The sequence below is a fragment of the Ziziphus jujuba genome, chromosome 6 (assembly GCF_031755915.1).
Source record: "Ziziphus jujuba cultivar Dongzao chromosome 6, ASM3175591v1".
Classification (NCBI taxonomy): domain Eukaryota; kingdom Viridiplantae; phylum Streptophyta; class Magnoliopsida; order Rosales; family Rhamnaceae; genus Ziziphus; species Ziziphus jujuba.
The window spans coordinates 16154009-16175764 of NC_083384.1; the positions used below are offsets into that span (position 1 = coordinate 16154009).

The 21756-nt window shown below is 29.3% G+C and overlaps 1 protein-coding gene across 1 annotated transcript; it reads right to left on the reverse strand.

Moving 5' to 3' along the window:
• Nucleotides 1-477: 477 nt before the first annotated feature.
• On the reverse strand, nucleotides 478-5101 carry LOC107430349 (cationic amino acid transporter 6, chloroplastic-like). Its single transcript, XM_016041184.4, has 5 exons — nucleotides 4625-5101; nucleotides 4104-4326; nucleotides 3488-3818; nucleotides 2978-3206; nucleotides 478-1283 (listed from the first exon to the last, which is right to left on the reverse strand). The coding sequence occupies exons 1-5, from the start codon at nucleotides 5037-5039 to the stop codon at nucleotides 709-711; spliced, it is 1773 nt and encodes a 590-aa protein (XP_015896670.2). The 5' UTR covers nucleotides 5040-5101; the 3' UTR covers nucleotides 478-708.
• Nucleotides 5102-21756: the final 16655 nt, after the last annotated feature.

The window sequence follows — 21756 nt, forward strand, 5'->3', positions numbered from 1 at the left end:
TTATTAAATTGGAGTGATAAAAGACTCTGTGTATATATATATATATATAGTCGGGTGGTTGACAAAAGAATTTTAATGTGGGTGGTTGACAAAGGAATTTTAATATCATGATGTTAATTATTAACAATTAGATTACTTTAAAAACATATTTAAAAATACATATAAAAAGAGTTGATTTTAATATCATGATGTTAATTATTAACTAGATTACTTTAAAAACATATTTAAACATACATATAAAAAGAGTTGATTTTAATATCATGATGTTAATTATTAACTAGATTACTTTAAAAACATACTTAAACATACATATAAAAAGAGTTTAATAAAATATTAAAATTTCATTTAATTAAAATAAATCTAAATATTGACAGAAACAATTAATATATTTTTAACTTTTAGTCATTAAAATGATTTAAAGACAAAAAAATAAAAAAATAAAAAAAAAATATAGATTATATTATTAAATTGGCCTGACACGTTGTATAGATTATATAATATGTAAGTTCTCTCCAGAGATACATTTTCGGCATTTCCAATTTGTTCAACATTTTGTATTCTTATTTGATGGGGAATTCCTTTTTGCTTAATTTGACAGGAACTCCATAAACTTAATTTACATTTGTAGAACCCCCAAACCTCATAGAGAAAAGCTGATTACATGATAACAGCTTATCAAAGACTGAAACAAAAACTTCAACATGATTATCAAATTACTTGAATGTTGTCCAACTTAGTTTGTTGTTGCATAGATGAGTTGAGATTCACATCATGATGATCATCACCAACAAGACCAATCTCCATCTCCTCAGCTTGATAAGTTGAATGAACTCCATAAAGAAGATAGAACAGAGTTATCAAAAATGTCCAAATAGCAAACCTCTGAAAGGAAAGCAATTTCAATGTTGCCATGAGGAAGACATTAAGTACAATGGAAATTGCAGGAGGCCAAGGCATGAAAGGCATAGACCAACCAGAAGGGTTACTAAGGCAAGGCACTGTGTAGTGGAAGAAGGAAATGATGGTGATTGTTGACCCACCAAATAGTGGTAGACCCCACCATTGTTGCTTGAACTTCCATGATAGGGAAAGGCCAATGGCACTGAATGATAGAAGGAAGAGGAAGAAGAGGATCTGTGATGGCGGATTCTTGCTGTTTATTACGTATCGACGGTAAAGAAGAGCATTGGCTACAAGGTAGAAAACCAAGAGTGTGCCAATGCTGATCATATCTAGTACTATTTCCAGTTCGGTGAAGAGTGCAATGGAGGCTGTACAAAGTCCTACATGAAGGGAAAAAGAGAAAGAAAATTAAATAATTAATTATACATATATTTTCCCCCTCCGTGCAGTATCTCATTATTGTGTGACTTGATGTGTCAAACACATGGTAGTTGTAATGTCAAAACATGGGTTATAACTCCAAAAAGTATGTTTATATGTACACATACATATATATATATATATATATATATATATATATATGAACTCGTAGTATTGATGATGGTTTGAAAAAACAGTCGTCAATATTATTTATGTGTGATAATATTGACGATAATTTTTTAAAAAACCATCATCAATACTATGGGTCCGCATGCAGACTATCAGCACCATAAATGATTTCTATATATATATATATAATTTTTATGTATATATATATATATATATATATATATATATATATATATATATAGGATAGTTTTATGATGCAGTCCGTCGGCATGTGGACCCGCACCAAAGCTGATGTTTAAAAAAAAAAATGTTGGTTTTGCTCTGTGCATGTAACAGTAAAACCGATGTTTTTTTTTTAAAAACATTGGCTTTGGTACGGTCCGTATATACGATGGTCCGCATCGTAATCTCATCTTTTATAAGTATACATATATAATTTTTTTTTTATATGGAAAATAAATCTAGGATTCATTTAAGAAAGTACATGATGACTTTCAAACAATGTTCCAGTTGAAAGAACGATTATTTGTATATATAGTTTTGATCTATATATGTATAGAGTCATGCTCAAATAAAAGAAAATATATATTTTTTAAATGTTAAAGATAAATAAGTTTTGATAATCTAGCTTGGATTGCTGTGATTAAATGTAATTATTTATAAGATTTTTATGTAATCACATGAATCCAACAGCAATACATGATCAAAACTCAATTATTCTTATTATATTTATATATCAAAATAATTATCATATTAGAATATAGTAAGTGATTTTATTTTGATGTGATCAGGATTATATATATAAATATATTAAAAGAATTAGCTCTTATGAAAAAAGGATTCGAGCTTATGATGCCTTTTCCTATTGATTTTTTTCTAATTGCCAAAATAATTGCAGATTTAAGCCCATTAACAAGAATAGTCAAAAAATTTCAAAAGGAAAGAAAGAAAGAAAAAAAAGAAAGTAAAAACTATTAATAATTAAATGATCGGCTTTTTTTTTTAGCCGCAAAATGACTTAATAACTTTTGCGACCAAGTTGCTCTTCGGATAAACAGTTCAAAGTTTGAAAAGTACTCTTATCACTATTATATATACTGACACTATTATATATTATATCTGTACGTGTTATGTATGTTGGTTTATATGAAGGAACGTAGTTGTAATTCAGCAATGAATATATATTATTGTTATGAATTCTAGATATATATACTTTATTGTTAAAAAGGCCATAACAACAGAGTTTTAGGATGCGTTTTTTGACTCCCTAAATTTAAAAAGACTCATATCTTCTTTTAGTATTCTTTTATGTGAAACATTTTATATATACAGTTACAGTATAGTATATATATATATATGTAATCGGATATCAAATTTAACAAAATTATATATATATATATATATATGTAAGGGAGAGAGAGAGAGAGAGAGAGAGAGAGAGAGAGAGAGAGGGGGGGGGGGGGGGGGGGGGGGGTTGTGGTGGGGGGAGAAAAAGCAAGGTAAATGAAGGAGAGATTTGACATACCCAGGAAGAGAGTGGCATTCAAAGGGGTTCCAGTGGAAGGATGAACCTTGGCTAACCATGAAGGCACAAGCCGAGCCCTTCCAATTACACACAGATACCTTGCTTGGCCTAACATGGCTACCAGTAGAGATGCAACAATTCCCAAACTTGCACCTGCCCCAACAATGTTGCTGGCCCATTTCCATCCAATATTTTGGAAGGCCATCGAGAATGAAGCTTTATCCGATATCTATACATACGCATATATACACATTACCAATTGAAAAAAAATCCTTAAATCCTAAATATTACATAAAATCAAACAAGTATAACATTTTAGTAATTCTTTTATCCCGAAAATTTTTATCCAAGATCGTCCGGAAACACATCACGCCAAAATTTATAATTAGGTGTAACAAACACCTCCCATCGATGTGTTTTCTGACAATCATGAAAAGTTATTGGATAAGAGATGTTCTATATAACTTCGATTGTGGTCAAGTTTTAGGTTAAGTAATTAATAGTACTGACCTTATCATAGGGAACCATTACACACAAAGACAAGGCCATGAGGCAATAAAGCACAGAGGTAATGAGCACAGAACCCACAATACCAATTGGAAGACTCATTGAAGGATTTTGAATCTCTTCTGCCATTGTTGAAGCTGAATCGTAACCTATATAACTGAAATAAACTGTAGCTGCTCCTTTTAGAACTCCACCAACACCTTTGGGAATTAGACCTGCTGGTTTTATCAGATTCTTTGCACTTCCTTTGAAGAAACCAGAGATTATTATAAACCCAAAGAATAATACATGGAACACTGTCATAATCAGGTTCAATATTGAGCTTTCCTTTGTGCTGTTTCAAACCGCCCCCCAAAAAAAAAAAAAAAAAAAAACAAAAGATATTAAAAAAGAGTCACTTTCAAATTCCACTGAAACGAAACAAAATTACTAATATACTTGAGAACCCATCAAAAACTAATTGAGAAATAATTATCATCAACCATAGCAATGGTGATTGATGCTAATCAATAACAATAAATTAAAAAAAGAAAAAAGAAAAAAGAAAAAACAATATGAAATTGAAATATCCCAAAGAAAATAAATTAAAACAAATGAAAAAAGAAAAATGTTTGTGAACCTGTGGCAAAGGCAGAGTGTGAGAAGAAGAATAAGAGCAACAGCAGGGAAATCCAGATGATCATAGTCCTTCCCCAACCCATCCACTTTGACTCTCCATGTGTTTGGATTGTTTTCTCCAAAAGCAACACACAGATACTCTGTGAAAGATCTTGCTACTGCAGCATTTGATAATACATACTCCATGAGTAAATTTGCCCCAGCAAAATAACCCACAAACTCTCCTGCACCATTCAAAGTAAAAGAGAAAAAATGGAAAGCTTAGAAAGAAAAAAAATGGACTATATGGTTGAAATTAATCAAAGAACTAAAAGATCATACTGATAGGAGTATTTCTAGGATATGTACGTGTGTGTGTATATATATATATATATATATTCTACTCAGCGGTATTGTCCAAATTATGCTGAGCGTCTGCGTCCTATTAACAGCAAATAATAGGATGCGTGTGCATAGTAAGATGCATACGCTCAGTAGAAATGAACTATATATATAATATATATTATACAAAGTTGTATATACCAAAGGTCAGTCTTAGATAGCTGAAAGCTCCACCAGCAACAGGGATTTGAACTGAGAATTCAGTGTAACACAAGGAAGAAAGGAGAGCGGATATTCCGGCGATGATATACGATATGAAAACAGAAGGACCGGTAGTGTTGTGAGCTACTTCTCCGGTAGTGACAAAGACACCAACACCAAGCATTCCACCAACACCAAGTGCTACTAAATCATACCATTTGAGCTTCCTCTTCATGTCTGCTCCAGACCTTTGCCTCACCTGGTTCAGTTCCTGGTCAGGAGTCCAAGTGGCAAGCATTCTCTTCCTGAGCCTATGTGGGGTTTGGGATAAAGAATGGAGGTATTTGGAGAAGGAAATGGAGTTGGTGTTGCTTGCCATGGTGTTGAAAGAAGAAGGAAGAGCTTTGGTTTCCATGTGAAAAAGAGTTGTGGGTTTGCAGGGTTTTTAAATATGCAATTTGGACGAGGATGTTAATATATTGCTAATTGATTCTTTCACTAAAGGAGTTTGGGGTTCCTAACCTTTTCTCAAAGTACCTTACTATGGATTGCCTTGTGCATAAGTAAAATGACAAAAATAGCCTTCTTTCTTTTCAATTTTTATTTTATTTATTTATTTATTTTTTTTCTTTTTCTTTGTTATACATGGGTAACAGCTTTTGAGTGTCCCAAGAGCCTCCAAAGAGAGTTTCAATTCAGTTGTAGAAGCATGCAGGGAAAAAAAGAAAAAGAGAGAAAAAGAAAGAAAGAAAAGCAGGAAAAAAAGGCCAAAGAATTTTGAAAAACAAAGGCTTTGTAAGAGGAATCATTAACTATGTGAAGGGAGGAGGGAGTTTGACCCAATCGTTTGGAATTTTTCCCTTCTCATATGAAAACTTTGAAAAGATCTGACAAGCATCCACACTTTGCTAAAAAAGCAAAAACTTAGAGATTTTATTTATTTATTTATTTTTTTCCTTCTTCACAGTCTCTGCCCCAAGGATGACTTAGATTCCTAAACAAAATATTTATCTAATTTTACAATTCATGTAGATGATACAGTTGTATATTTGCCTTGCTTCCAGAAAATCTCCACCAGTACTTGGGAGAGAAACACGTGGTATCTACTGCACCACTTTGGCTAAATATTATTTTTCCTAACCGATATGTATGGAAAATTCTATATATATATTAATATTATAAAACAAGAATATTGATACCCAAGTTCATTTTCAAGCAATATTTTTTGAACTTTGTAGTACAAAAAATTCCATCTGTTTAAGGTGCCAAAGGAGTGGTTTTGGTGGTACTATCTTTGTTTCCCACACCCCACTCCTCCAAGAAATATATATATATATATATATATATATATATATATTATATTGGGAGAGAGAGGAGGAGATTTAAACATGGTTTAGTTTATTTTTGTTAGTGAACATTATATGCAGATAGTGCAACTTAGAATTTAAACCATATATGTCTCCATAACACATAATACTTCTTTTTACAAATGACACATACTTCTTTTAAGATGATGATAGAGCTAGTTCCATGTATTATTTACTTGCTAAGTGTTCTAATGCACGTGTTATGTAGCCTGTGAGCAGCTTAATTATGGATTAATATTTATTTGCAGCTTAATTTCATGTCTACTTTCATTATAATTGGTCCCTACAAAGTTCACTTTGCATAAATAGGGTTTTATTATGCTAATGAGCCCATAATTAGTCAATAATTTAATTTTAAATTTTAATTCTTAAAATAAACCAAGAGCTAATAATTGAAGACGTGATGTTAAAATTATCAAGTTGACTTCATATATGCTTGACTCTCTCTCTCTCTCTCTCTCTCTTTCTATATATATATATATATATATATATATATAAAGTAACTCTAACATCAATTTGACCTAATGGTTTAACCACCATCATAACCTTTTCTTATCAATTGTTAAATCCATTTAGTGGTTAAGATATAAAAATGCATTAGAAATTTATACAAATCTAGTGAACTACAAGAACCCCTATATAGGTAAAGTGAAACTCAAATGGATCCATATAGATGACTAATGTATTCTTAAATCTTATTGGAGAAAAAAGATAATAAATAAATAAAAGTGTCCCATTGGTCCAAAAGAGGAAGACCTACATGTAAATGGGATTGCTAGAGAAAAAATATTTTAAGTTAAAAAAAAATGGACCTACATGTGGAAAGGAGTATTAGAGAAAAAATATTAAAAAAAATAAATGCTTACCTTCTATTGGCTTAAACTTTCGAGAAAAGTGATAATTCAACAAATCTCCACAATTATGGTTTATTTTGATTTGATATGAGTCAGGATATATTTAAATATATAGATAATATCTTATTAGCTTAGTTTAAGTATTTTAAAGTTGTTTATGCAAGGACAATCCAGTGGTAACAAAAACCATTGTTTTCTTAAATAATAACCTGAATTGGATTTTCCCCATTCCAATGTCAAAAAAAAGAAAAGAAAGTTTTTTAAAAGTTAATTCCTTCTTTATCAAACCTTCTATTGCTACAAATGCCAAGAATATTTAAAAATGCATTATTGATGTGTATGGATAACTAGGTAGTGAATTTAAAATCATATGGATATGGTAAACCACTAATGCAATCTATATTGAGTCAAATTGTTGTGGTAAATGTCTTATTTAGCTAAATCAAGGATGTTTATATTCCAAGGTGCTTATCCCTGATGTATTAACAATTGTTATTAAAATCTACAATAGTGATATTGACACCAAATATTTATCAAAGGCATTTGTCAATAAACTATTGGTTGAAATATAAATATATACGGAAATATTCTACTGGACGACATTGAACATGATATGCTGCCTAATAGCCCTTTGATTCAAGATATTCCAACCATAAATCAAAGGGTGGCCAAGCAACGTACTATGCCCGATGTCTCCCAGTGAAAATTTGTTGTTAATATATATATATATATATATAGCTAGTTATGCTATAGAAAGCATCGTATCAAAAGTACCTGTGTGTGCCTAACGTCCTGTAACATGTTGTGGGACATTAGGTGTGTATAGGCACACACAAAGTGGTGCTTTCTATAGCAAAATTATATATATATATATATATATACACACACACACACATGTATACATATAATTTCATTATAGATGAGTGAATTAAAAAAAAAAAAAACTAAATTTTGTCATATCATTCGGTAAACAAATTTGTTAAATATATTAATATATCTAACATTATTGTTAAACTTAGTGTATGAGAATATATATACAATCAGGTTTAAATCATGTTTTTAATATCAGAACTAATCTCATCATTTGTATTTTTAGTCTTTTAATTATATCAATGGTTGAAATTTAAAATTATATTTATTAATTTTTAGATTTTAACGGATTCAATTTTTCTAAATAAAATTTTAGTATATTATTAAATCCATATTTTATTATTTTTTTAATTTTAAATTTTAGCTTTTGATATGATCTAAATGTTAATAAAGTTAAAACATCATATCATCGTGATGTTAGCCTAAATATATATATTTATATATATAATTATTTGTAGATAATTTACAAATCCATATGTACTTTTGCTCATTATCTTCAGGCTTTATAGTATATATTGCAATATGGTGGCACATTCGATTGGAGAAATTAGGAAAAAAAGAAAAGAAAAAAAAAGGGTTCCAACTCGGTACTTATTCTCTAAGTTACTACGTTGATTAGTAAATTACAATGGACTTGTTTTCAAAATTCAATCCAGAATCAAATCAGATAGCATACGCAATTGGTTACTAAATGATATCTAAGCATCTAGCTAGGATAACGTATATAATTAATTCAATTGCGGATTTCTTTTGAGCTAAATCAAAGACTTTAATTGGCATGCTCTATTTGAACCCTATTAAAAGGCTAAGCTTGTACTTCTCATAGAGCTCTAAGGTATATGCTTTCGTATTTTTTTAATGAATACTAGGTTCATCCTAAAAATACCTCTATATTTTAGGCTATACATCAATATCACCAATTCAAGATTTGCAGAATGTATATACATTATTTTCAAAAAAGAAAAAAAATAACAAAATAAAGCTTATTCATAATGCTTTTTATTATCTTCTAAGGGTTTGTAAGAATTTCGCTAAGATCACCATCCAACAGGGGATCTAAATTCTTCATACGTATATAAATATAGCATCCCCAAAAGTCCTTTATATATGCATGTAGCTTTCAATAAAAGAAGGAAAAAAAAAAAAAAAAAGGATGGGAATCAGTTTGTAGCAGTTGACGGTTAGATTAAGTAAATTGTATTAATAATACACAAGTGGGAAACTAGGCGGTGGTGCATTACAACATGAGAGAAATCAAATATTATCTTGTACCTTTTCTTTTTTCTTTTGAATTAATTTCCTGAATATTGGGATATATATGTGATGAAGTCAAAAGGCATTTTCGTTTTATATAAATCAAATCCAATAGCGTTTTTCTTCCATTAAGAGGTTGAAGAGAAAGCCCATTGTTTTGCTTTGACACATACTCAAAAAGCTGGTCGTCATTTCACCATCACCCACATCAAGTGATAAATTTGATATGAAAAGAAGCATATCCATGGCTCGAGAATATTGGATTGGGATTATTCACCAAAAAAAGATCTAGGATTGGGATTGTGTGGTCCTTGATCCTTTACCTTGACACGTGTCATCATGGGAACCTCCAAGATTTCAATTATCATTGGCCCAAATTTTCTGTCACAAAAAAAATATATATATATATATATATATATATATAAATCTTCTGGATCTTAATACTGTTTGAAGAAAAATAATCTTGTTATACACTTGAGGATTGTTAGGAATATTATGATTGGCCTTTGCTTGAATTAGTGGTTATCTAAATTGCTAATGGTACTTTCAAAGAGAGAAATCATGAGAGAGAAGCCTGAAATGGGTATTAATTGTTTTGGTAAAATTCAATATAATGGGAGAGGATGGAAACATAGAAGCCAATCAAATTGGTTTTTAGTACAATGTGTTCCTTTGTTTGTGGATAATCTGAGATTTCTCCTTATCTAACTAATATGTAGCAGGATTCACCCCAAAAAAAAAAAAAAAAAAAAAAAAAAAAACCTAATATGTAGCAGGATTTTAATTTCTGTTGGTACAGAAAAATCTGCTGATTAATTATTTCCTCGCTTTTGATGAACAAAGACCCCCTCTAGTATTCTCATGAGTCATGAAGGTGCTAGAAGTACACACATTGTAGGCTGAAGTAGCACACGGAAGTATGAAAAACAATAATAAATACAAACATAGACAAGGTAATCCAGTCTGTTAATTCATTCACAAATAACAAAGAGATTTCAAAATTTGTCTATTACTTAAAATACCAAAACATTGAGAGAAAATTAATTACTTCTTTTTCTATTGCATCATATCGGCCGATAATATGTATGGTCTTATACTAATAAAAAAGTAGAAAATCAGCCACAACAAAAGTAATGGCTTTAAATCTACATTTCACGGTTAAATGTTTTTAACCACAATAAAAACTGTTATTAGGTTGTAGCCAATAACCCCGGAATTAAAAACTTTTAGCTATAATTTGTAGGAATAATAAGCTTTGTAGGTAAAATTAATTGCAAAATTAATTGTTGTTGCTAAAAGCAATTTGTTGTTGCCAAAAATACTTTTAGGCGAATTGATAGTAGTTAAAAGTGCTGTGGCTAATGCTCATTTTCTTTTGTAGTGTTAATACAGGATGACAATTTTTTGTGTTTGACATTGTACCTTTGATAACATAATTAAACTTGTTGAATCATTACTTTCCAAAACCTCAAACTTAATCAGAGACTTTGATACCATAGTAGAGGTAGATTTTTCTATATTTACTTTAACTAATTAAGTTATTTAAAGGTATATATTAAAAAGCTAAACTGAAAACCCATTCTTTATCTATGGTGTTTGTCAAGTTCACATGTTGCTGTATTTGCAGCAACATTGCAACCTAGAATGAAGGCATGCTGTTGTGCTAATGATTTTATTATAAAAGGTTTCTATATATGTCATATTAATTTTTTTAATGTTTCCTTCGTTGTTTTGAAGTTAATTAACCAAACTTAAATTTTCAATAGAAAGAAAATAGTCCAATTAAAAGAAAAATAAATTTTGTACGATAGAATCTCATTAGAGAATCAAAAAACATAATGAGTACAAGCTGACTTAATATGTACAATTGTGTCTGCAACTTGGTTTGAATTTTGAGAACTACTTGCCTTCTGCTACTGGCCCCATTAATTTCTTGCCCCATACACCTTGAAGAAACTTCAGAAAAGTCCAAATTACAGTTACCCATTTAGCTTTAATCTAAAGCACACATTGAGTCATGCATTGTATTAGGGTATAAAACTAATATGATATAGATTAGGGTGCATTTATGTTGCCACTAAGATTGGATTATTAAACATATCACGCAGTATAGTAAGCATATTCACATCACTATAATATGTATAAATACAAAAGCATTATAAGGGAGAGAATGGAATTTTTCTTGCGCTGACCATGTGATTGGTTGTTAAGTTGCACTGAGGATGGTGGTACCGTGGTAGGAAGGCAGTGGGGGCAGTCTTCTGCTTGCTTTTGATTTTGATATATATATATATATATATATATATAGAAGTGGGCTCATCCATATTACCATTGACCTCTTATTCTTTGCCTCTTCTCCATGGTGAGTGTTGGAAGTGCCTGTTATTAGAAGTTTTCTTATTGCAAAAGAAACCTTCATAAGGTTCTGTCATATTTGAAAAAGCGTGTATTTTATATATCAAAAGAGGCAGTTGTAATTGTATAATAATAAGGTCAAGAAATTAAAGAAGAAACAAAAGAAAATTTGTAATAGGCTCACCTGTGGAGGAACCGAAATGCCTTTTTAGGGGAGAGGGAAGGAATCAGCATGGATAATCCTTATTTTACGAAGTACCTTTTGAACTTCTATTATAGTGTAGCTTTTCAAGATTTAGTAGGTTTATATCCTACAATAATTCTACACCACAAGAATTCTTTATTATTCCCTCCAATTACTTAAAATATAGTTTTATGTAACCCAATACATTCAACCTGTAAACAAAACTTCCAAAGATTCCCTGTGAAAAAACTATAGTTTTTTTTTTTTTTTTTTTTTGGGGGGGATAACTACACTATATATATTTTTTATAATCCCATGAAACTAGAAATCCTATTATTTTCCTGCTAATTGTTCAATCATACAGTTTTTCTGAATAAATTTTACAAAATTAGTCATATTTTACTATCTAAAAGTAAATTAAAAATTGAATAAAGCAGTTTCCAAAAAGAATTACATGAGTTTTATTTGTTTAATCCCATCAAATTTATTTGTAAAAATACATTATTAGACCTTATTAACTGTAAAACTATAATAATTTGTGGGCAACGTTTCGTAGGTTTTGTGGTGTAAGGATAAAATGCAAAAAGTAGCGTTAACCGAAGGGACATAAAATGTAGTTCTTTTATTTTCATTTTCATTTTATTTTTTATTTTTACTATCATGTGTCTAATAATAGTTTTTTGAACTTTATATTATTATTATTATTATTGTATAATGTATGATACACCCTACTGATCATATGCTCAGCATCTGCTTACATGTACTTATATTCAAGTATCCATATGGATGGAGAGAAAGAGAGAGAGAGAGAGAGAGAGAGAGAGAGAGAGAGAGCAAAGAGGAGTGAGCTGGTGAAGCTCACTGTTTTGCATGCCCCTACTAAGCTACCTTCCTAGGTTATGATTGAGGAAATGAGGTCAGTATTAGTCTCATCATTATTAATGGTTTGAAGATGCTGATGATCCTTAGACTTCTCGTTTGCTTTATTGGTTTATAACAGTCAAGAAATGATTTGATGAGGATGCAAAAAAGGAGAGGACGGGAAGAGAGCTATACAGCATAGTACTCAAAAGTGAAAGAGTAACTAAGGACTTTCCCTCTGTTATGACAACTTGCTTCCAAAAGCAAAGTAAGTCTGACCACAATTAACTACTTTAAAAGGTATATGAAAATCCAAAGTATTTAAGGGTGGTTTAATAATGTAGGCAACATATTGAACGGACCCCACATTTTGAGATTGACATAGAGTTTATCATTGTTTAACACAGCTTACCTTTCATGTCAATTTTCTACTCTTTTAAAAATTATTAGCTTAAGATTATTACTAGAATGAATGATTTCATTTACTAGGCAAAGAAACTTCACTTTATTTTCTTTTCTTTTATGCTCTTTCACAAATTTGTCAAAACACTCCCTAAGCCCATTTTTTGAAATTCAATAGCCATATAAACAACATTTCATGGAAGCCATATCAAATAGAACATAAGAGGAGATCTCCTCTTTATGCCAAGAAAGATCCTCTTTTGTGATGCCATGGCATAGATTCCTGTTGAGTTCCATATGCATCCCCATTATGGATTTCGGCCTTCAGCTGAGAGTATGAAAACACCTACTCACATGACACATGTCTCCAAATATTATATGGGGAGGAAATGAAAAGCATTTATTATGATATAATTATTATCTTCACTACCAATTCATCTTTTATAACCAAAAGCCAAAATTCAAGGATGGGAACTTGGTATAAAGTTGTTCATCAATGGCCTCGCACAACTAATTTTCAAAAAAACCTCTTCTTTTTCCCCTTTATTGGATTGATACAGTGAATTCTAATGCCTTTTAGGATCCTGGGCTTGATAATTCTTTTGGGAACCCTTATTTATTTATTTATTTTTTTTTAATAAATATTTGAATGGGACAGAGCATATTTAGAACTTAGGAATTTAAGAGTACTGTTGTATCTTGCTCCCTCTTTATTTATTTTTATCATTCAGACTAGATTTCCCAATCCTATACCATTTGATTAGAATATGGGACTTAAAATTTGCTTTCTTTAATCACTAACCAGCCATTATTAGATTATTAAACTGCATCAACTAGGAGTAGCCTATATAGTTTCCTATTTGGGCTAAATCATTTGTTTATTTGGTTCTCTTCAGATACAACAAGAAGCATAATATTTTAAGGTACAAAAACTTTATATAATGGAAGCTTTTATGGTGCCAATGAACAAAGTCACTAACATATTACATGCCACAAAATAATTTGTAACCTTTTGAGTCCTCTGTATTTTTATTTATTTATTTTGCATTTTGCTCTGCCCTCAAGGAGCCAATAGCTCTAAAAATACAATTAAATGTCCAAAATGTAGTGCACTCACCACAAGAAAGAAGAACTGAAAAAAAATTAATAATTTTCAAAAAGAAAATAAACAATATATATTGAAACTAAAGGAAAAGTGACAAGAAAAAAAGTAATACTTCCATGGAAAATACAAACAAGCCTGAAAATGACACCAGAGACAAAAAGTGAATTTATCTATAAAATAGAGCTTGAATTTCCGTCCTCGCTCTATTGAAATTTGTTTTCCCAGCAGCGTCACAATTCACAAAGGTCTAAGTTCAAAAAAACTTATCTAATTCATCAAGATGGTCTGCCATCATTAAAAAGAAACCAATATAATTAATCTGCTTACTAATTAAATAAAAGTGCATCTGATAACTAAATTAGTGTTCTGTCATGATCCATGTGGTACAACATCTAATAATTTCCTTTTTCCATGCGTAGCAGATCACCAATGGAATGTGATTAACTTGCCTTATTTGCATGAATTTTATCATATGCTTTACATAAAGCAAGGGTTAATCTTTGTATGTTAGACTCTAGATGAGCAATCAAATCTTTTCAAACCCGTTATTTGTTTTTTTTTTTTTTTAAATATTCATATAAAAAAACTTCCCGTAAGTAGACCTGACAACATGTCGTATTGAATCGTATTCGTATTGTGTTGTGTCATGTTCGTAATCCAAATATGATCCGTTAAGTTTTCGTGTGAAAATAGATAAACCTAAACCCATTCGATAAATTATCGTGTAATCCATCACCTGATCCGTTAACCCATTAAGAATAAATACAAATTTAAAAATTTAAATTTGCCCCTCTTTTATGGATCTAATAGGTTTATCATGTATTATCGTGTTTCACCCGTTTATTTATTGAGTCTTACTAGGTGACATTGATACGGACCCACTACGATATCACCAACTCAAATCTATAAATTATCATATGAGTTCATGTCGTGTTATCTTGTCATGTGAGATTTTGCCAGGCCTAGACATAAAACATGTAAATAAGGGTAGAATCCAAAATTCCTAAATAATAAGGGTATGTTGGTTTGCATAACAGATATAGGATAGATTTATCTTTTCTTATATTTGATATATTTTTAAATTTAGAAATGGTTATTTCATAGGGATAAAAAAGCTTCCACTTAAAAGAAAAATTATTCTTTAAAAAAAATCTCAAAATTGCTATTATATATTTTAATTTAGATTAACTTCAAAAACTTTTGTGACCATACTTTGATATATTTAGATTTAGATGGATTATCTATGTATTAAAAATAAATAAATATTAAACTAAAGTTTTAATTAATTTTTACAAAATTTGAAATTTTTTGCCCAAAAATAATAAAAAAGGCTAAACCTGATTGAATCTTGCCATTTGTCACCAGTGGTGATAATTACCATTCTAAATGATAAATTTTAATTAAGATATTTAATTCTATTATTTTTTATTTTAAAATCTTCCAAATGAATTTTTTAATAGTAACCATTTATATTGTCATTTGGTATATAAATATACTTGATATTATTCACCAATGTGATAGATAGTGTTTTTCAACTTGATTGAAGTTCAATATTAGTTCCAATTATATAAAGAGAAATAACTATTCATTTTCCCTTTTTTTTTTTATTTCCATCAATAATTATTCTTATTTGATTAATAATAATCATTCTATATACCAAACATATCCTAATTATAAAGTTTTATACATTTATGGGGTATTTGGGTAACGACAAAATTAGTAGGAAGCTAAAATTCTCTAGGAAAGTAAAATTTTTTCTTGTTTGGATAATTTTTAAAAGGAAAAATTCAGCAGAAAATAAATCTCACAATATGGGAAATAGAGATGGAAAGTAAATCATTCTAAATAGGTGTCACTCTAAAATTACCTAAGAAATTAATTTTACGTATTTTTCTATATACAATTTTACCTTTTAATTTTAATATACAAACTTACTTGGTTATTTATAAATCTTATTTTTTTTTCTATAATTAACCAAACACTATAAAAAAATAAAATAAAAAGTTTATTTTTGGAAAACTGGATCCCAAAAAATTAATTTTTAAAAATTAATTTTCTTCAATACTTTCCCATTGACCAGATAGGCCATTAGGTCTCCTAAATTATTACACATGCATTTTATCTCCTTAACTAAAGTCTAACATTGCAGGCCCTATTTACCAACAAAAAAAAAACACGCCCTCTAACCTATATATACATATTAGTTTAATTATGCTATTCCGATGGATGAATATTAGGAAATCAATCAAACAACTGATTGAAAAACTATTTTATTATGCTTTTAGTCCTTTTTTATCAAGTGTCTATGTCTAATTTTGTCAAATTTAATAGACAAAATTGTAAATGATTACACCAAATGTAAAAAAATAAAAAATAAAAAAAAGTTCAGAGAGCAATTTGTTTTTTTTTTTCTTTTTTTCTTTTTTAGTTTAGGAAAATAGTACAAAAAATGTAATTTAACTATATCTATACGTGCTCTTCTAAAAACTGAAAAAGAAAAAAAAGAAAAAAAAAAAGAAGAAGAAGAAGCTATATTTGTAAGTGCTTCCAGTAGAAGTTCTTGATATGCATATATATATATATATATATATATATATAGATATATATCAATCTAGGCTTTATATCTTTAAAATTTTCCTGAAAACTTATGCATACAAATTTTTCTTGTTTTATTTTTTTATTTTTTATTTTTATTTTTTCAAGCAAAATTGTCAAAATTTGAAGCTTCCAGTGTAATGGGAGTTGCTATCTTAAGGGCATTTGAGAAAGAGACTTAAACAGTTTAAATCAATCACATCAAATCCATTGCTTTACTCATTATCTTCTGATTATATGCACAAGTAGGTCAACAGAAATGAAAATCTTTTTCTGATTTACCACTGAAGTTGCCTTGGCACGGTGGATGTATATGGTATGAAAGTACCTCTATGAGGGATGGAAGTCCGATTTAGGGCTATTTAATTTAGGACTGTTTGTCTGAGTAGAAAATAAGAGAAAAAGTCTCTCTGGTGCGGTTACCTTTACAATGATTAGAACCATTACCAAATTTAATGTTTTCAAGAATCTGCTAATGAAATGCAGCTGTCATGAACTGACATTTACCATACCAAGATTTGACATCTCAAACATTTGCTCAGCAAAGTAGTCTTGGAGGCGGAAAGCAGCTATCTATTCAGAATATTGGAGCAAATATGTGCTTTAAATATATGTACATTCACGTGTGTGTATATATATATATATATATTCTACGATTTGTAACAAAACTTTAGTATTAATAATAATTTTTTATAGTATTAATAATGATTTTTTAAAAAATTATCACTAATGTTATAAAAAATTATCACTAATACTGTAATCTAGATGAAAATTGTCCGTAACATAAATGAACTGTATATATATATATATATGTAGAATATGTGTATATATAGAAGAAAAGTTATATATAGAAGAAAATTTTACTGTCAAGATGGCTCAGCATAAATCACATTTAAATTTATATTTTTTTAAAAAAAATCAATTTTTATTGTATATGATTGATATTTTTTTAAAAAAATATCCGTTTAAATGTAATCTATATTGTAAAATTATTTTTTCTATAGATATATATATATATATATATTTTAATTTTGATATAGTAAAAAGTTTATAAAAAAAAATCTATAAAAAATAATTATTTATAATTATTAAAATTGTATAATTTATATGATAAAATAATTATAAATAATTATTGTTTATAATTTTGTTTCATAATTTTTTTATCATATTTAACTTTTCTATATATATATATATATATATATATATATAATTTTGCTACCGTAACTATCCACACCTAAATTATGGGGGTGACACATGTTGTACTATAGGTTGTAGGATATAGTTGTCTTATCATTTTCTTAATTACACCTAAACTATGGGGGTGACACATGTTGTACCATAGGTTGTAGGATATAGTTGTTTTATCATTTTCTTTATAGGCCTCTCCCTGTATGGTGGGATCAACAAATTTAGCTGATATTTTACATTATAATAAAAGATCTACACCTACATAGAGTTATTATGCATATATAAGGTCATTTTTTTTTATTAGAATGTTACTATATATATATATATATATATATATATATATATATATATTATCAAGATCTTTATTATTAGCTATTAAATTAATTTAAAAACTAAAATTTTAAAATTATAAGAGTACAATGTGGCTTGGACTCGGACACGGGTTTTAAGTAAGGGTATATATCTAAAAATCTGATTCTTTTATTTTCGAAATCCAATATATGGAGTACAACTTATAAGGATCCGATTTTGGATATGGGCAAGGGGGTATGTACAAAAATCTAAAAGAATTAATAAAAATTAATATGTAGTGCATTAAACAAAAAATTTTAACAAAAAGGAAGTGTTTTAATAATTAAACCTAAAACTTTTAAGAAAAAAAAAGACTTCTCATAAACCTAAACTCCTAGTTTTGCAAAAGTAAAATAGTTATCCTATTAATTATTATAACACGTCCTAATAGCGGTATCCTACTGCAAATGGTATGTTTTCCATACTCATATTCGTATCATGTTGTGATGACACAATATTTCACCATTTTTGTTAAGTCCAAGCAACATAGGTCTATTACATATTAATAGCTTAGGAAGATAAAGTGAAATCTGTATGAATTCATTTAAACTCTTAAGATTATGTTTGGAATCTAAAATTGAATTGAATTGAATTGAATATAGATGACATGATTGGATTGAATTGGATTAAACGGAGTTGCATATATTTAATACGTATCTCAAGTTTAATACAATTCAGGACTAAAACTGTGGAGTTCCACATCAATTGGAAAGGATAATGAAACACTCATGTGGATATTTTTCCCTTGCGATGCATTTTGACAAAACCTTAAGGGCTGGGTTGTAAAAGGATTTTCTAGGTCCAAACAGGACAATATCGTATGCGGATGATTTGGGCTGTTACAGTTAGTATTAGAACCTGTATCCGGATCGGTGTGCCAACGAGGACGTTGGGCCCAAGGTGGGTGGATTGTGAAGTCTCACATCGGTTGGAAAGGAAAACGAAACACTCCTTATAAGTGGGTGTGGATACCTTTCCCTTGCGATGCATTTTGATAAAACCTTGAGGGCTGGATTGTAAGAGGATTTTCTAGGTCCAAAGAGGACAATATCGCATACGGATGGTCTGGATTGTTACAAAAACATCGGATAAACTTTCTTAAAGCAAAATAATAACAAAAAAAATTGTTAAAACTACTTAAAAAACAGTATAAAACCGTAAAATAATAAAAATAAAATGAAATATGATTTCTTTTTCAACCTTCACCATTTATAAGAGCATCTCCAATGATTTTTATGTGGTAAGGAGTTTGGAATGTATTATACTTGGATGACATAATATCTATAAATAAATAATATTTATTAAAATTCTTCTTTATTAAATCATATTTAAAATTTTAAATAAAATAAATTGACACGATAGAAAATGAGAGAAAAAATAGAAGAGGCTGTCAATTAATGAGGAAAGAGAGGAGAGAAAGTTGAATTTCTATCTCATACTGTTTATCGACCTTCACAAATAGAGAGTCTATTAGATATTTTTTATTTATTTTTTTAATATCATTTCAGCCTGGTAGAGGTTTTGCACAATAACATTATAAATTATTTTTTTTTTTTAAAAAAACTATCCATTAGCCTGATGTGATAAAATTTTTTTCAAATGGACAATCATAACGACAATTTTTTTTTTTTTTTTAAAGGACAGTCATAATGAACAAACTATTAGATATGCTCTAAAATTTTGCTTTTTCAACATCCATATTTCAACTTGCAAACAAACTATTTTTTCACCCTTTTGTAGTTCATTTATGATCATCAACAAAAAATGGCCCAGTAGGAAGTACAAATATATTTATATGTTTAAGAATCAAAATTTAATAAATAAATTAAATTTTTTCCTTTATTGCAACTGTTCTGCAGCAGTGACGATAGCTACAGCAATGGCACCAATGGTGGTGGCAACAATGAGGGTAAGACGGTGTGAATGTTGGCGGTGATTCCTACCAAATAGTGCATTGGTGTGTGTTGCCAAGATGATCTAATATAGATTTTTTTTTCTTTTTTTCCTTTTTCCGGATGGACAACCTTTATCTTCTTCTCCCAGGATAATATTAACCTGTGTTCACAAGGAGGATTTAGCATCCAACTTTGACGGGGACAAAGAGGTGGGCCTGGATATCTTTATCCAGCAGATTGACACCACCAAACGAGAGACAAGGATAATATAATCCAAACCTCTCCTCTCATTGTGTTTATCCTGTACGCCTAACGATGCCTAAATGCATATGTACTTTAAATCTTAGTCTTTATAATGATTTATGAGTAGATGAGACGTCACATAGTGAGAATTCCTACGCATATATAATTTTATATTCAGACTTTTTTTGTTAGATTTTGGATCTTTTCATAAATTAAAATTTAATAACAAATTTATGGTCTTGTAGAGTTGGTTTTGACTAAATAAAATTTTACTATATCACTAAATTAATATTTAATCAGTAATTGATCTTTTTAATTTCAATTTTTGATATAATTCAAAAATTAATAAGATATATATGTATTTATTTCCTTTTCGTTAAAAAAAAAAAGTATTTATTACCATTTCTATTTTATTATGTGCAAACGAAGGTTTTGTTAGTGGAATTAAGAATATGGATGGACAAAAGGAGCACCAAAAGATCATGTAACCTAAAAATTGAAATATTAATGCCAAGTCGTAAAGTGCTCAATATCCATTCAATTTAATGACCAATAAGAAATATCTAATGATGATATTGCTTGTATAAAGAGATTGAGTCTTTACTCATAATGTGATAAGTACCCAATTGCCCGAAATATATATATAAAACCGCCCAAGGTCACCATAACGTATAAAGAAAAAGTACAAATATTAAAGAAATGTCAACGGCCCACGATATATATATATATATATATATATATTGAATGGCATACTTGCCATATACTTGGACCCAAAAAAAAAGGTTAAAAAAAAAAAATCATATTTTAGGATTATATTACGTATTTTCTTTCCTTTTCAGTATTTCTGGAATACGTATTCCCCTGTGTAAAATAGGGATGAATTGGGGCTCATCCTTGTATTAGAAGAGGGAACACATAGTTCAGTTGTACCGTTGTTTTATTTCCAACTTCAACTATCCCAAGTAGTTTACCAAATATATATTATAGGATATGTTCAAATTTTTAAGTTAAAACTAAGGAGGCTTTAATCAATTGGATTATATATCACACTAAATTTATGTAATCTAATGGTTTTAAATAATTGATCCTATTTATTTTTAATTTAAAATTCTAATGATATCCCCACCCAAGCATCATTGTAAATATACATAGCTAGTCTTTCAACATGATACTTTGATGGATTTTCCTTTGGGATGTCCTTTATTAATTTTTGAATCTTTTTAAAGGTTAAAATTAAAATATACATTTGGATTTATATGAGTCCTGTTATTTTATTTTTCTAAAATTTTAGTATTTCACTATATTTATATAAAACCTTAACATTTTTAAATCTCAGCCTTTGAAAAAATTTAAAAGTTGATAAGTAAAATTATGGTGAAAAAATTCATCAAATAGCTTAATGACAAGGATTATTCCAAATACATGTATAATATGTATCAAGCATTAAGCATTGACAAATCCATTTCAGAGCCAAATATGTACATATACCTATATGTAGAGTCCTTTTATGGTCAGGACCGACCGGACAAAAAAGGTGCGGTCCAAAAACGTGAAAAATTGCTCAGCCATCGGATTACAATGAGTCTCACGAATGGCTCAGATTACTTT

What these genes read in the sequence shown, in the direction of transcription:
- LOC107430349 (XM_016041184.4), bottom strand. Translation starts at nt 5,039, where the DNA reads ATGGAAACCAAAGCTCTTCCTTCTTCTTTCAACACCATGGCAAGCAAC. An exon ending in CTATCTAAGACTGACCTTTG is followed by an intron (nt 4,327 to 4,624) that starts GTATATACAACT and finishes TGAATGGTGCAG; the next exon opens with GAGAGTTTGTGGGTTATTTT. An exon ending in TAATGGTTCCCTATGATAAG is followed by an intron (nt 3,207 to 3,487) that starts GTCAGTACTATT and finishes GCGTATGTATAG; the next exon opens with ATATCGGATAAAGCTTCATT.